We start from the raw sequence: 17,872 nt of genomic DNA, 5'->3' as shown, positions 1-17,872 counted from the left end.
TATATTCTCCTAATGACAATTTCATGTTTGCTTTATATACTACAAACACTCTTTACATTTTCATCACAGAACAAGGTAGAAAATATACTTTATAGTTTCTGTACTGTAATAAATTATATGTCAATTAGCACTGCATCATTCATATACACTCTTAAAAATAAAGGTGCTTCACGATGCCATAGAAGAACCTTTTTGTCTAAATGGTTCCATAAAGAACCTTTAACATCTGAAGAACCTTTCTGTTTCCCAAAAGGTTCTTTGTGGTGAAAAAAGGTTCTTCAGATTATAAAAAGGTAAGAAAGAGATGGTTCTTTAAAGAACCTTTGACTGAATGGTTCTTTGTGGAACCAAAATGGTTCTTCTATGGCATTGCTTGAAGAACCTTTTGAAGCACCTTTATTGAGTGTAGGCCTAATTTATTTATTTATTACCTGGAGATGACTTGAAAACCACACATAAACCATTTATTGTAGCAATCGTGTGTTTGTTGTCTTCACATTTCATCAGTCAAAACGTTTTAGCTTTTTATTCAGTTTAGTTACAGCGATAGCCGGTTGCCTTTGTCCATATTAGGAATTTCCTGGCACGTACTGTAGTAAGTTATTACTTCTATGAGTCCGTTTTGGACTTTCTGCATGAGAGCACCCTCCGGCTTCGAGTATGAATGAAACACACGCTGCATGAAAGTGTTAAGCGCTCCTGATATTCACATCTCTTCCTTTTGGAAATGAATAAAACATATCCAAAATTATGTAACTATCTTGTCTCTTGTGAACTTAAATCTAGATTTATTCACACTGGCGCTTGAAAACCTCTATGTGAACACACTTGCATGAAAAAGTGCGGGAGATTAATTTACTTTTTATTAAATGTGGGGGAAACACGTACCCCACGTCCCCTGCATATTCTATGGCCATGGTGCGGTGTATTTTTGGGGAGTGTTGCTTACATGGACAGAATGGGAGCGACTGCATCCAGGGAGGCGATGAGAATGCCAATCTCACAGATGCAGGCCGTCAGGAGGAGAGCCCATGTAGGTTCACCGTTAGCTTTGCCATGACCAAACACCTGTCAAATACAGAAGGTACAAATACACCACTTAGTATGATCAAGTATGGAAGCATCAACAGAGAGATGATCAGAGGGCAAATGTAGAGATGTACCCTGAGGAAAGGAATGATGCCGTCTCGGGCGATAGCCTGAAGGAGGCGGGGTGCTCCTGTCAAACTCTGAAGCCCTGCCCCACAGGTGGAGAAGAAGGAGCCAAAAACAATGACCCAGGGCGAGGGCCATGCCAGGGTGCCAATAACCAAGTTACCATTGACACCTTCACCAAATCTGTGTGTTTAGAACAGTGTTGTTATTGCTTATTGTAATAGTGCCAAAAAAATTCTTAATCAAAATAAAGCTGAAATAAAATAAAATAAATATATATATATAAATATTAAATGAAAACTAGAATTAGAATGGCCTTGGTAATTAAATGAAATAAAAAAGTTTAAGTTTAAATACTAAAATTACTAAAACAAAAATTGAAATAAAAATAATTTAAAGCAAAATAGAAATATTAAAACAAAACTTAAAAAAATGACAAAAGCATATAACAAAATGATTAAATCTAAAATTAAATTGAAAACTGAAATCTATATGTTTAGAAGAGTGTTGTTATTGTTACTGTCAGTGACACAAACCTAAGGGAGCAGGTGTTTGTGTGTGTTCGTACCAGTGGTAGAACTTAAAGCGTGGCCTCCAGTTCGGGGTCCTGAGGAGCGTCTGCAGCGCACAGGCCAGATTTACAAACATGTAGCACATGAGGAAGAACCTGCAGAGGAAAACAGAGCATCAGAATATTCATCAGAAAAATTATATAGAGAAAACACTTCCCCATTTGAAATTCTCATGTTTTGCAGTAATGGACTGCATTAGTGATCATTTATGTGTGTTATATTAAAGGTGCTGAATATTTATGAATTCAGTTATTCTGGATTTTATGCTCATAATTACATTAGACCACTATGTCCAGATCAGTTTGAAATCAATGCTGATCAGCGAAAGAAAGACAAATGAAGTCACTGTGGCTTTAAAGTGTTGAGAAAAAAAAACCAAAGCATGACAAAGTCCATACTTTTATCAGCTGTACATTTGTAATGCATATCTACAAAGGTTATAAGGGGGAATGTAGTGAATACAAAGTGCTGAATTAATGGTATTTTATTGTGCTATATACCTGTAAATAAGTTTAGGAAATAGAGGCTATTCAGCATAGTAAAGAAGTTTTATTACAGCAATATTGAGAAAGTAGAGACAGTTTATTGCTGTTGTTTCTCTGGGACTCATAAAGAACGAGGTGTGCTGTGCAGGGGTGTAGCCGTCATTTCAGAAGTGAGGGGGATAGGAATGTCAAATGTAATATATTGTATTGTAGTGTATTTATTTATTTATTTAGACCAAAACAAAACAAACTTTTCTTATCTCTTAATTGGGAAAAAAACCCTTAAATTGAAAACTGAAATCTATATGTTTAGAAGAGTGTTGTTATTGTTAACTAATAGTATTAAAATCATTTTCATTCATTGAAAAGCTGAAATATGATACAAAAATATAGATATAGAAAACTTAAAAGAAAATTAGAAATGTCCCTTGGCAATTAACTGAAATAAAAAAGTTTAAGTTTAAATACTAAAAATACTAAAACTAAAATTTAAATAAAAATAAATTAATGCTAAATAGAAATAGTTAAATGAAAACTAATAAAAATGACAGAAACATATAACAAAATCACTGAACTTAAACTAACATTTAAATGAAAACTGAAATCTTTGTGCCTCGAACTCTTATTATATATATTAACTGTTATTATTGTTAACTAGTAGTATTAAAATCATTTTTGTTAAAATGAAATAAGGCTGAAATGAAATAAAATAAAAATATCAGATGAAAACCCTTGGCAATTAAGTGAAATAAAATAAAGTTTAAGTTTAAATATTAAAATGACTAAAAATGAAATTTAAATAAAAATAAATGAAAGATAAATATAACTATTTATACAGAAAATCTAACAAAAATGGCAAAAGCATTTAACAAAACAAAACTAAAAATAAAACAAACTAAAATTAAAGTGATCAATTGAGCTGAAAAGTACCCATTTAAGTTTCAAATAAATTGAAGGCTATACTGAATCCAAATTGAATCAAACTACAGACTCACTTGTCCCTCAAAACGACTCCGTCCACACAGGCTCCAAACAGAAACACACTAGACATGTCTACAAGAGAAAAATTTAGGAGAACGACACAAAGCAGCAAAAAGGCATTCACCCCATTTCAGCTATCCGGTTACATTGTATCCTGTACATTTCAAGATTTGCAGTTCTGCATTGTGTGAAAGTCATGGGTCATTTATTTATGCAAAGCTGGAGCAGTTCATTGCCTTCGCAGTAAAGGATACAGATGATGGAGGTGGTTGTGATGGCCAGGATGGTACCAACAGGGATGGATTTCTGAGCGTCCTGCAGGTCACCAGAACGGTTGGAACCAGCCATGATACCTGTGAGACACACACACACACACACACACACACACTTTATATCTGGAAACACTGGTGTTTGTGGGTCAGGTTTTGCCTAGACTGAGGGGAACATATATCATAATAACAAAAAAACATCAAATCAATTTTTGCAGGTTTTTCTGAATAAAAAAAGAAAAGAAAAGGAATATCAAAGGTAAGATTCTAATTAACATAACAATTAAATAAAAAAATGGCCATAAAAAATGGTCAAGGACAAACACATAAATTAGACATTAATATGAATAATTTCCCTTCTAGTTATCAAACTGTTGTAGTGACCTGTGACGGAGGGGAAGTAGATGCCAACCAGCAGGGTGAAGAAGCTGGTGATATCAGCCAGGACGTATCCGTTAGTATTCACCCCATTTCAGCTATCCGGTTACATTGTATCCTGTACATTTCAAGATTTGCAGTTCTGCATTGTGTGAAAGTCATGGGTCATTTATTTATGCAAAGCTGGAGCAGTTCATTGCCTTCGCAGTAAAGGATACAGATGATGGAGGTGGTTGTGATGGCCAGGATGGTACCAACAGGGATGGATTTCTGAGCGTCCTGCAGGTCACCAGAACGGTTGGAACCAGCCATGATAACACACACACACACACACACACACACACACACACACTTTATATCTGGAAACACTGGTGTTTGTGGGTCAGGTTTTGCCTAGACTGAGGGGAACATATATCATAATAACAAAAAAACATCAAATCAATTTTTGCAGGTTTTCCTGAATAAAAAAAGAAAAGAAAAGGAATATCAAAGGTAAGATTCTAATTAACATAACAATGAAATAAAAAAATGGCCATAAAAAATGGTCAAGGACAAAAACATAAATTAGACATTAATATGAATAATTTCCCTTCTAGTTATCAAACTGTTGTAGTGACCTGTGACGGAGGGGAAGTAGATGCCAACCAGCAGGGTGAAGAAGCTGGTGATATCAGCCAGGACGTATCGGTTAGTGTTGGTTGCTGTGGCTTCAGGGTCGAGCACTGCTGGTATACCTCGCTTCTCTAAGATTGAATTTTTCTCCATAAAGGTGGTGAAGAGGTTTTCTGTGAAGAAAACAATGACATACATTTTGATATGTATTTTTTAAAAACAGAATGACATAAAATGCACACAAAGCACATTTTAAATAATATCATATTCTGATATATAAATCATTATAATATATATTGTTTAAATACATATATACATAATTTTATACTCACTTTGTTTTCATACTCATCATATGTAAGGTAAAGTGTTTAAGGTGCTGTATTACTATAATATAAACAAAAATGCTGTTTAAGATGTTGGGGTTTTCTAACCTGCCAGGATGCCACTGGTGATTCCAGGGATTCCCTGGATCTGACTGACGTTGTTGTTGGTGAAGTACTCATCGCAGGTGGCGTTCAGGTATATTATATTATATTATATTATATTATATTATATTATTATATAGACATATTACAAAAATAAAAATGGCAAAAACACAGCTAAATTACAAAAACTTTCAAATTAAAATTAAAACATAAAATACAAAACAACATTCAAAATATTAATAAAAACTGTAATAAAATAATATATTAATAGAACTTTTAGTATCTCAATGATGCTAAAATAACACTGATGCTAAATAATGTCATTTACAGTTTGCATCATTGCCTGAAAGACTTTTCAGCAAATTCTGCTTTAAAATGTATTATATGTAAACTATTAGTTTAAAGAAATTCAAATAAAGCAAAAAGCTATGAAAATGTACCAGCAGGATTTCGATGCAGCCCAGGATGTACATGGCTCCTGCAAAAGTGGTGCCCAGATAGAAACATATACCAACAGCCCCACCAAACTCCGGCCCCAGTGAACGAGAGATCATGTAGTATGAACCTCCAGCTGTAAGTATACACAAATTAATTTACCATTAAGCATAATACAGTACATCTAAAGAGTTAAATAGAAGAGAGTTTTACACCGTCATCATATTTTCCTTTTCTTGAGATGTAATTTTGACACAAGAGGCACATCAATAAGATCCTGTTATTTCAAATAAACACAGAGACAGACATGCATCCACACAGTTATGAGTGCGGAGCTGATCTCAGCACAGTTGGGAGCTGTACTGTGCACTGTAGCTAACTGCCCATGAAGAACAACAGGACAGCAGTCCTCTGGGCGTCTGCACACAAACACAAACACGCTGAATTCTGCTCACCTGGCACAACTCCATTGGTGGCAATAGCACTCATTGAGATAGCAGTCAGCATAGTCTGTAAATAGAGTAAATAAAGATCAATACAGAGGGGACAGTGAGTGACAGAGACAAGAGGCCCCCACTAAGTCCTCCAGTGACTAGTGAAAGAAAAATGTATTTATTAGGAAAGAAACTTTGAGTACATTAAGACATTGTGCGGATGAGGTTTCTTTTACAGCCATATAGCTGACTCATTGGTCGTAAGGAAATGCCTTAAAGACATGCATTCTATAATTATATTGTACCATTATTGTGCAACTTTTTGGATGTTGATTAAATATTTTGGGAATACTTAACAAGGTTTCATTTGTTAACATTAACATTATATTCTGTAGTTTATTAATTTAATAATACATTTTTGTTTACAAAAGTTGTATCTGTTAACATTACTTAATGTACTGTGAGCTAACATTAACTAACAACAATTGTTTTTATTAACTAACACTGACAGAGAGTATTAAAAAAGAATTTGCTTATTGTTAGTTCAAGGGAGAAAATACATTAACTAATGTTAACAAATTAGACCTTATTGTAAAGTGTTACTGATATTTTCATAATAAATTATTACATCATAAAACTGACATAATTTGACAGCTGCAGACGTGAAAAAAACAAACAAAAAAACAAAAACAAAACTTTATCTCAGTTCTTCACAAACGGTTCTTTGTGCCTTTCAACTCAAAACAATACACGTCACATACATTAATATTATTTGGGAAAATATTTTTAATAACTAAGTAATCTGACACGAACAATTTCAGCCCATTTGACATAGAAAAACAAAAAAGCTTTGCCCATACAATGCATGTTAACACAGCCTCAACCAATAAGCATGAGTTTGGGGTGGGGCTATATGCAACCAATGGCAGATTATAATTTCAGACTGTTTGGTAACAGTCATTATTTTTTTAAACAAAGTTTATTATTATGTCTTCATGCAACCTATATACACTACCAAATCTATATACTTTTTGAAAGAAGGCTCTTATGCTTATCAACACTGCATTTATAAAAAACAATTAAAAAAATCTGTTTTATATTCTAAAATATTTGAATATGTAATTTATTCCTGTCATGCAAAGCTGAATTTTCAGCATCATTACATATCATTACAGTCTTCAGTGTCACATGCTCTTTCAGAAATGATTCTAATATGCTGTTTTGCTGATCAAGAAACATTTCTTATTATCAACGTTGAAAACAGTTGTGTTGCTTATTATTTCTGTGAAAACAATGAGACTTTTTATCAGGATTCATGCTAAAGAACAGCAATAGAAATCTTTTGCAATATTTACTGTCAATTTCGATCAATTTAATTCAGCTTTGCTAAATAAAAGTGTAGCAGGAAATATGAATAATTAACCATAACTAGTTATAATTAACTATTCATATTTTAGATCCGCTGTAGATATTTAGCTGACCTCTCAGGGTCAACTGTCTGTCAATTCTAAGAACGTTAATTTCCTGGTTAAGGGAAATAACTTCTTACTGTACAATTCTACAAAGAGCTTGTAGCATAAATCTTGCATAATAAGGGACTCCGGTTATGAGCAAACAATGAACACGTCAAGTGTGATACAAGTAAGGTTTTATTAACTACATAAACACTTAAACTAGTCTAACAGACTACATAAACACATAGACTGGTCTAACATCCTACATACACATATAAACTGGTCTAACATACACATACACACACACACACATACAGTTGGTATAGGAAAGGGTTAAAGTTTAACTCAGCATAGAAAGAGGCATAAAGAATGGATTTTATGGAACACTTTGCATGTATATTCAACAGATCAAAGCCTTCAGGGATACGTCAGATTCTGAGTTCAAACACACCTTGTAGAAAGGTGTAACTGATACTTAATGCATCAATTAAATCGACTAAGTTTGATACTTGCGAGTCTCGGCGGTCTGAAAGAGATTCCTGATGCAAATCTTAAAGCTTCCCGTAGATCTTTGCTGAATTCGGGTCGATGAAAAGAACCAGTTTGAGTCAGTGTCACTTGATGAATGGAAAGGACTAGGCCGAAAGGCCTGGCACAGATGCTTTGGTATCCTGGAGCGTTTTTTTTCTCACATCTTCTTAGCTTCTGACCGAACCACCGACTGGGGCCATCACATGGTGTGTCAGCTTTAAGGTCAGAGAAGATCCCCCCCTCTCAAGATGGGCTTATCCAATGAGAAAAGCCGGAATCCCAAGTGGGCGTTTTGAGATCCTGTGGAGTTTATGACTCTTTGTGTGGAAACATGGTACTTTAGTATCTGGAACTTGAATCGAAAATACTAAAGGTTCTCAGGGCACTAATATATTGCCTATGTACCAACATATAATATACATTCTTGTTTAGATCATCAGAAGGCGAATTCATAGATACTAAACAAGCTATATGTAAGGTTATATGAATGAGTGGTTTATCGTAAGCATGAATAAAAATAGTCTATAATACAACAGATTAATACAAAACAGCAATAATACACACAATGGCCTGAAGAAAATGTGTGTTCATTCAAAGAAAAGGTTTTCCTATGAATTAATTAGTAGAACAGTCCATTTCTCCTGTGCATTTGTACCCCTTGTTTCTGGAGAAAGCAGAATGAGAGCCGGCTCGCATTCCACAAGGTTGTAAATGTATCGGGTTACCATGAAACCAGGGTCCTGTTCGGCGTCCTGGGGTGTTACAAAGTATTTGTGAAATCTAAAAACCAAAATATATATTGTGTGTTTGATTGGTCCAGACGCTACAAAAGTATTAATTTCTTTTGGACTTTTGAATGGTAGTATACTTGAGCACTTGACATTTTTACACTCATGTAACTTATATGATATTTAATGTACTCAAATTCTAAAATAGGAATCTAGAATTTATTTGAAAGCACTAAGTATTTTTATATACTTTCAGAGCAGCCAGGACCAAACCAAAACCTGACTATGACTAGTGAGTGTGGATTGGCAGCATTATTCTGTGTGTGTGTGTGTATTTCCTGGGGTTTGGCAGGGTCAGAAGGGCAAGATAGGGGATTTATGGTGGTAGAATTTGAAGGGACAGCTTTCAGCTTTTTTATATCAAACAATATTAAAACAGATATGACAGGAGGGGAAAGAGCTCAGAGTGGGACCGCATCGCACTGCACATTCACTTATATAATACTGCTGAAACTTCCTCTGAAACAAAATACTGCAGCAAATATTCACTAATATGTTACATGAAGCATGCACAGAACGCATGTAAATACGCACATAAGGCCCTATGATTTTCATGATGTGGAAAACATTTACAGAATCAAGTCAAAAAATGGCTTAACATGGAATGTCTTGGAATTTCGGCAAATTTTCAGAAAAAAAAAAAAAAAAATCAGAAGTACACTTAATCAAATCACTATGTGGGCTAGTGTCTGTGAATATTAAACTGCAAAAAGACTGCTATTTAAATATGAATGTTCTGTGTGTCTATGTGTGAATGAGTGGTGCAGTTTCATCTGCTACATATACTCCAGCATGCATGACGCTCAGTTTTCAACATCCGCAGTGTCATTACACGAGGACATGAACACATGAACTTCATCTCCAGAGCTGCTCTGAGAGTCACTTCAACAGCATTTCACCATTAATTTCATTTGATTAAAAACTAATCTAAAATTAGTTAGTAACTAAATACAAATTTTAAAACTAAATAAAAAGATTTCATGGGCCCTAAAAAATTAATTTGTGATTTAAAAAAAAAATTGTTGCACTGTATAAGTTTCGCGATTAATTATTTAGACATGCTTTCTGATTATTAATATTTAATCTAATTATTAAAATGGACTCCAGAAAAACGAAAACTGAAAATTAAAATGGTAAAAAAAAAGGTATGGGAAAAAATAAAGTGGATTTCATAGGGCCCTACACACATCACAAGAATGACTAGCAGCAGGAGCGAAGTGCTAAACTGACAGCTCTGAAATCAAACACCTCATGTAAGCATTTACATTTATGTTCTTGGCAGAAACTCCGTCTGGCACGCTCACAAACCAACTCACCAAAGTGACTTACAACAAAGTGATTATATAAATGTAAACAATCTCCAGTTAAAGGTGCAGAGGGGTAAAAGGAAACCCTAAGCTCTGGAGAGGGAGTCTCTGGGGCTCTTGCTGCATAATGGTAATAAAGAATTCTGCTTTCCAGGCCTGAACAGACATTTCTGTTGCTGTATTCAGATCTGAAGGATAGTGCGGCTATTTGTAGAGTATTTGAGCTTGTGTTTCCTGCCTACTGTCATACCGGACACCACCCACGGCTTCTGTAGAGTATGTACTATTGCCATTGAAATAAACACGTTAACGCTTGCGATTAATTTTTTTCAGTTTAATGCATTAAAAATAGTTAAGTTAGAGCTAGGGTTGGCATTCCCACTCACAACTGCTGCTTCTGTCTCTTTTTTCTTGACAAGAATTGCATTTATTTACATACAGAACATCTTTACAACCACATCAAATGGGAGGCTTTTCAAATGCGCACTCCAACTTCGCCACATTGCCAGACGTAATTCAAACAGGTGACGAGGAGCTTCAGTAGAACAACAGGTCAGATGAGATGTTGTCAGGCCATATGTCAGTAAAAACGAATTTTCCTGTGAAGGGACATGTGCTCGGTGAGCGCTGTAGCCACAAAAGAAACTAGGAGCATGCAATGTCATAGTTATGTCATCAGTTAAGTCATGAAGTTACCAAAAATGTAATTGAAGCTGCCTTAAAACTGTGCATGCATGTAAGTATTTGTTATATATGAGTCACATTTAAGAACATGTGTCTGAAATGCAGTGGTTTTCAAAACTATCCTGGATCAGCCCAGCACTGTCTCTCTCATCTAACACACCCGATTCAACTCGTCAGCTCGTTAGTAGAGACTTTAAGACCTGAAGTGAGTCAGAAAAGGTAAAGAGTTGTGAGAAAATACGGTGCATGTCAGATCTGTGTCATGTTCAGCAGTGGCAGCTCTTAAAGTAATAGCAACCAAAAAGAATCCTAATAACCAGCTGCTGTGATGTCTGTTCATCAAAGAAAAAAAGAGGAAATCAATAACTTCTGTAGCTTTAAGGATTCATCTATATTTCATTTAGAATTGAATGCTTGATAACTTTATTCAAGTTATTCCATTTCTGTATATTTCCTACTTGCTGAAGGGCACAGGTAAATATGATATTTTTATTATAATGGGTTTATGTGAAGATTGTTTTAAGTTCACTTAAATTAGAAGCTGTTATTTTTTTAAAGTCTAATAAATGTTCAAATTGATAGCTCTCAATAATACTGTAATGTTGAATGGCTAGTCAATGGTTAAATATTAGGAAAGTCTGTAATATTGGTATCAGTGATACTTGTCATAAAAAAGATGCTATAAAACAAATATAAAAAAATATATTGTCTTTATGTTGTTTCTACATTAATTTGAAGATTGAATGTGAAATTATTGCAATATAGATGTATATTTAAAAACTTTTATGTTAGGTGGGATTAATCGTGATTAATTTCAGAACAAATGTACAATTAATTAGTTAATTTTTTTAAATCAATTGACAGCACTAGTATGTACATGTGCATCTGAGACTGACCGTGGAGCAACACATGAAGACGATGATGAAGGTTCCCAGGACGCCTCCAACACCCACCAACCAGGTCATCCTGAGGAACAGGATCACCCCCAGGATGTTCTGCATACATGGCAGGTAAACGCCCATGACGGTGCCCATACGTGGAGCCTGTCAATCAAGCAACCAACCAACCAACCAATCAATGATCAGGACACCATGGAACATGATTCTCAATATATAGCATCATTAAATGGCCATTTTAGCTTCTTGTCGATTCACATCCACCCAGTCGATGATTAACTAGCATCCACCAACACACAGACGACTGAGGTTCATGAAGAAGGCTCAGTAGTGATTTGGCAGTATGTAGAGATACTGGTAGAGATTTTGTCACCTGCACGGTTTTCTTGCGCGCCTCCTCATTGTTTTCTGCCTCCTCATGTTCTTTACTGCCCTGCGTCAGGTTGGAGTAGTTGGCTAGGCTGCTCAGCAGAGAAGATACCATGGGACTGGTGTCCATCTCCTCCTACACAACACACACAAACAAACAAACAAACATGTTTTATTCTACAGCATATTCATCTAGAACCCTTTAAAATCATTAGCAACACTGGACTACCTCAAACAGTGCCATGTTTTTCCCATCATACTGCTGGCTTTTCTCTACGTCACTGGTGCTGCTGTTGATAAAGGGGCTGCTCTCCTTGGATGTTGCATCTCCTGTGAACATACATAAATTAAACATTGTTTATTAGAATATGCGCTAGAATGTATTTACAATGGGTGTAAACTGTGAAAAAGCTGTCTTACTGTACACTACTACTAAAAACAGTTTCCACAAAAAAAGCACAACACTGTTTATAATAAGAAATGATAATAACAATGATAATAAGAAATGTTTCTTGAGCAGCAAATCAGCATATTAGAGTGATTTCTGAAGGATCATGTGACACTGAAGACTGGAGTAATGATGCTGAAAATTCAGCTTTGAATCACAGGAATAAATTACATTTTAAATTATATTAAAGTAGAAAATGGTTATTTTAAATTGTAATAATATTTCACAATATCACTGTAGCAGCCTTGCAGCCTTGGTGAGAGCACATAATTAAAAAAACATAAAAAAAATCTTACATAACCCAGACTGAGCAGTAACAGTAGTCTGAACAGAAGTGTTCACAGAAGTGTTCATATTTATATATTTTTTATTTTTTAAAAGCAAAACGTTTCACAAAAAAAGCCTTAGTCTTAAAAATATAAAAAATATTATTTATATTTAGACAATTACGTTATGCATTACATTTATCAAAAGCAACATCAACCATAAAGAAAAATAATAATTCATTTGCAATTTGTTCGGACATTGTTCACACTGGATTTGCCTACATGTAAGATCAATGTCATCGCATTTGCATGTAATACTAAAGAATGATATTGCAGCGGTATCATCCGATACACCATAAGCATGTTTGGTTCAAAATGCTCTATTTTTGTATAAGAGCTTTGTCTCACAGTATTTGCAGAACGTCTTTTCACATCTCACACAAACTACAAGTGCTATGTACAGTCCAATTATACCAAGTTGTTACATTTTCCTGGAGGAAAGAACAGGAAGGGGGTGAATTAATTCAACTGTAAAGAAAAACAACAGCGCATCAATATGGAGCACTCCTTGTGCATCCGTATGTGTGTGGGTGAGGAATTCCAGGATTTCTACATACTCTTCCATAGCAACAACCCGGTTCTGAGCCTATTTTTACACTACCGCTTTCAGTCGCACATCCTTTCTCACAGGAACCTTTGATCGCTTAATTCTGAAGCAGTGCAACAGAAACCCTCACGGGATCAGGGCAATTCTGTTGTGTCCTATAAATACATCATGGTTTTTAATTGTGTGTACTTCTAAATTGCAGTGCGTATTGTAATTTCTTTAGTGTGCTGTCACCTTCCCTGCCTTCTCTAACATAATTATATGTGGGAGCATGCTCATTAAATGGCCAAGGGAATCCTGCCTCTTAGCATGCCCAGTTTAATCTGATGTATTAGTTTAATTAATCATGCTTCCTGGCAAAGCGTTGTACATTTTAATTTTCACAGCATTTGCCTGCTTATTGACCTGCGACCCTATGACCTTTAAACACACAATTAATCACCTTGTAATGTCACCTGTCAGCACAAAATCAATACGCCGCCAAGCCTTGTGCTTCCTACGGTCGTTTTTATTTTAAGGTTTACACGTTGATTACTATTTCATTAAGGAGTCCTTGGTCTCACAAAGACCAAGATGAGTTTGAAAACTCATGAATCATCCTGGTTTAGCACTTGGTTCCTACTGTATATGTTTCTTTTCTCTCTAATCTTCTGGCTCTCTTGACACTCAGCATCCCACAACCCCAGCAGACTCACAATGTAATAAGCAATAATGAGAAAAAGATTGGTATACAGATTGAGATAGATCCTAATCTCTGACAACTTGCGTGCTGTGTGGTGAAATTTATAACAGAAGCATTTGGTTCATTGTTACAACCCCAGAAGGGACTCTGAGCATCTCTAGACTTATTATAGGGCATCATACAGATATCAAAGCTTGCTAGACGAGGTTGTCTGCTGATTCTGCCCTGCTGTCCATTTAATGTCTCTGCAGAGGCGAAAGCAGGTAGCTGATGCTTGTACTTTTCTCAGAGCTATTCTTTCCAACCCTGTTTTCTACAAATCTTTGCACTATTAGAAGCATACACATACACACCTCTGGCCAGCTCACTTGGCCTATTCTAAAGCAACACGCGTTATACACTAATATCACATGTGATCAAATTATATTTAAGCAATATCACACTAGCAATATAGCTAAATCACACCCGCGGTGATATTCAGACAAACATGATTATGATACTGCTTTCATACAGGAGCTCAACAAATAAGAAGTTAATATTGTACAATTTACATTTTGCTTTAACTAGCTTTGTCTATTTTTACTAAGCCAGCGAAAATATTTGCAAACATATCCATGGCCAAACACACAGCAGCAAATGTTCAACACTCCTGAATGAATCAGTGTCTTGAACAAATTGGTTGAGTGAATGATTCAGTTACCACTTCATAAATTGTTATGTTCCTGAATGAATCAGTGTTTTGAATGAATCGCTTGAATGAATTATTCAAATGGCTCACTCATAAAGACAGTGGTCTGTCGCCATCTGCTGGGGTAACAGTTTAAAGATTAGCAGTGGTAATTTCATCAGAATTTTAATCAGTGTTGTGCCCTTTAACAAGTCAAGCCATGTTGTTTCAGGCAATCTGTTTCTACATGTACCTATTTGTAAAAGTATTAACTAAATGATAAATTAGTAGTATTAATATGTCAGTAATATTGCTAGTAGCTAAGACTGGTGAAATGATTAGTGCATCAGTCTGTACTTATAGCACTTCCCTGTTCTTCAAACCCAACAGCCACACTTGCATATCAGCATGTGTGATTAGCATGATGAGTCAGTCAAAGCCTACAGCAGATCAAGGAAATAAATTCATGGTAACTTTATGCATATTTCATATATACAGCCCATCAAAGACTAAATACGTAAATGCTAATTAGTGATGAGCAAAATGTGTAGGCTGAGTAAAGCGTTTCTGAGTGCAACATGAGCATGATGTTCTTATCTCATGCAGTTTAGCTTAGCAGCTGTAAAATGATATTTTTAAAATATAATTGGTAACAAGTATTTTTTAACTGGATTTGCAAAAATAAATGAAATAAAAGGCCACTGAAGTGTACACATCCATGACTTTAATTTTTGTATGTTTCTTAACACACTTAAGTAAACTTAAAAAAGTAATAACAAAATACAATTTTATAAATATATTGTATAGTATTACAAGTGCACATTCAATACTAGTAAGTAGCACACTTCTTTTTCACAGGTGACTAGTTGTTGTCTGCTGCTTTTTACAGTCCTAGCAATTAAACTTTTTATGTTTGGCAAAACAGACTGTCTATCATATGCGACTTGTCTGACTTCTACAGTTGGGTTTTGCTCTTTGTTGAGCTCATAATCTGTTACAATATGGCTCAGAAACATTTCAAAACAAATGTTAACGGTCAGTGTTAAGTGATAACTGTAACAGGAAAAAAGTTCATAGTTGTTACATCAGCACATTTAATATGAAAGCATAAAACTATATAAAACAACAATAAAGCCAAGCAATTAAAAGTTAAAGCCCTAGTGTACAATGAAAGCAAAAATGCAAAAACTACAAATAAACAGCCATGTTGCTCAGATACATCTGTTAATATGGGACTGTTCAGTGAAATTAAAACAGCACTGCACTCGTTCCCTCTAAGCACCTTTGCCTTTTGATAATCCACAGTTTTAAAATCTGCTTTTCAAAGCCCATTTCTGCTCATGACATCAAAGTAATCTGCTTTTAAATTTTTTATGTTTTGCCTGCCCCTTTCCCTTGCATTTGTGTGGTCACATTTAGTATTTCATAACTCTCATACATATTTATGGTGTGTAGGATCCATGTGCTGACTTTTATGACAAAGAAGTACACTTTAGCACATATTATGGATATACTTATTTTGTATTGATATACTTATTATCAGACACTAAATGTAGTTTTTTTTCCAATTAAATGAAAATGTTTACAGTTAAACTTGATATCAAATGCAATTAGTTGAACTTAGCAGTGCTTTTTTGGCCCACTTAAGTTGGACTTAAGTATGTCTATATGTAATTTCATAATACTCATATAATTGAATGTAATTTCTTTAAGGCCCTTAAAGGACTTCATGATCTGAGAGCCTATATATTCCCTGAGGCTGAATGTCATCTTTGTCAGCTGCTGAATTGAAGCACCTTTATCTAACTGAAGGAGAGAGAGCAGGTGTTTGAGAAGCCTGCAGAATTGGTTAGCTTGTGTCTCGAGCTCCCTGAGGCTGATTATATCAGGCTGTGCTGCTGTGTGGAGCTACCTCAATTCCCTTCACAACTGATCAGCAGAGATAGCCAGCCTGAGACTGAGGGAGTGGGATGGAAGCTTCAGCGTCCTCACTGCATGGTAGGGTTGTGGTGAGCAACTGAAACCCGAATTTGATAAGAAACAAGCTTTCCTTTAATACATGGCTACTGGCCAGTTCGCAGTCGGTGATGGTTTTCATCCCACTCCACACCTCCTTCATGTTGTTCTGACTAAGTTTGCAATCATGCTTGTGCTGTTATCATTCCTTCCCTTTCTCAAGTAGCATTTTCATGTCTTCCTGTATCCTCTTTGCCTCCTCCTTTTGTCTTCAGACCACCTTCTTTTGGCTCAGCAGGTCCTTCAGATCTTTAGTGATTCATGTTTTGTTGTTGGGGAAGACAACACGATCCTCATGAAAGTGCCTCGGTGTCACTGTATGACTCACAGAACACGTCTTATTTGGTTTACTTCAAGTACTCCTGTAAAGCCTCCTCTACTTCCGTTTTGTCCTGGTGGTAAAAGGCGCTTGTTATATGGTCAGTTTGCATTAAGGAAGAGATGCCGCATCCAGGAGTGCTAGAATCCTGTTGGATCTTTTAGTTCTTGTTCGGTTCCCTCATAGATGAGAAGTCTTTAATTTGTTTGATTGATTATATTTGATTATTGACTATGATGCTTCCTCAGTACATGGTGTAAATGATTATAAATGTGAACAGGGAAAATAATTATCTTTTATAATCCACTGGTGTCAGTATTTTTGGTGTTTTTAAGAAATGAATGCTTTTATTCAGTCAGGATGAATTAAATGTATCAAAAATCACAATAAAGATATTTATCATATTACAAAAGATTTCTATTTCAAATAATGTATCATGATTTCCACAAAAACATTTAGCAGCACAACTGTTTTCAGTATTGATAATAAAAATATATATGTTTTTTGAGCATCAAGTCAGCATATTAGAATGATTTCTGAAGGATCATGTGACACTGAAGACTGGAGTAAGATTGCAATACTATTTCACAATATTTATTTTCTCAATATTTAATCAAATAATCTAGCCTTGGTAAGCATAAGAGACTTCTTTCAAAACCATTTTAAAAAATCTTACAGACCCCAAACTTTTACATGTAGAGTGCAATCACAAGCCAGTGTCATTATCTTAAAAAAAAAATCAAATTAAATAAATAAATAAATTAATTGAACAAAAATGTTTTGATACATGTATATTGTATATTATACTTTTAATAAACTATTAAACCTTTACAACGCAATGACAATAGGCATGAAAATGTCACTAGATGGGGAATGTGCTTTTAGTTATCATGCCACCCGCAGTTGGAATCAGCTTCCAGAAGAGATCAGATGTGCTAAAACATTAGTCACATTTAAATGCAGACTCAAAACTCATCTGTTTAGCTGTGCATTTATTGAATGAGCACTGTGCGATGTCCGAACTGATTGCACTATATTATATGTATAATCGTCTTCTTAAATTCATTTTAAACCTCTTAAATCAATTTTTTT

The 17,872-nt window shown here is 35.1% G+C and overlaps 1 protein-coding gene across 1 annotated transcript in view; it reads right to left on the bottom strand.

The window, feature by feature from the left end:
• Positions 1 to 17,872, bottom strand: part of LOC107570505 (solute carrier family 12 member 5-like) — a 47,771-nt gene that overhangs the window by 7,971 nt on the left and 21,928 nt on the right. The window contains exons 2-12 of the mRNA XM_016256733.1: positions 12,005 to 12,105; positions 11,780 to 11,911; positions 11,407 to 11,553; positions 5,768 to 5,822; positions 5,270 to 5,448; positions 4,884 to 4,977; positions 4,458 to 4,625; positions 3,448 to 3,546; positions 3,208 to 3,265; positions 1,164 to 1,338; positions 950 to 1,068 (exon numbers count right to left, since the gene is read on the bottom strand). Of these exons, the coding sequence (XP_016112219.1) occupies positions 950 to 1,068; positions 1,164 to 1,338; positions 3,208 to 3,265; positions 3,448 to 3,546; positions 4,458 to 4,625; positions 4,884 to 4,977; positions 5,270 to 5,448; positions 5,768 to 5,822; positions 11,407 to 11,553; positions 11,780 to 11,911; positions 12,005 to 12,105 (1,327 nt within the window). The remainder of the gene's footprint in view (positions 1 to 949; positions 1,069 to 1,163; positions 1,339 to 3,207; positions 3,266 to 3,447; positions 3,547 to 4,457; positions 4,626 to 4,883; positions 4,978 to 5,269; positions 5,449 to 5,767; positions 5,823 to 11,406; positions 11,554 to 11,779; positions 11,912 to 12,004; positions 12,106 to 17,872) is intronic.

This window comes from Sinocyclocheilus grahami, unplaced genomic scaffold (assembly GCF_001515645.1).
Source record: "Sinocyclocheilus grahami isolate Dianchi unplaced genomic scaffold, SAMN03320097.WGS_v1.1 scaffold1468.1, whole genome shotgun sequence".
Lineage (NCBI taxonomy): Eukaryota > Metazoa > Chordata > Actinopteri > Cypriniformes > Cyprinidae > Sinocyclocheilus > Sinocyclocheilus grahami.
This window is presented reverse-complemented; position numbering and strand designations above follow the sequence as displayed.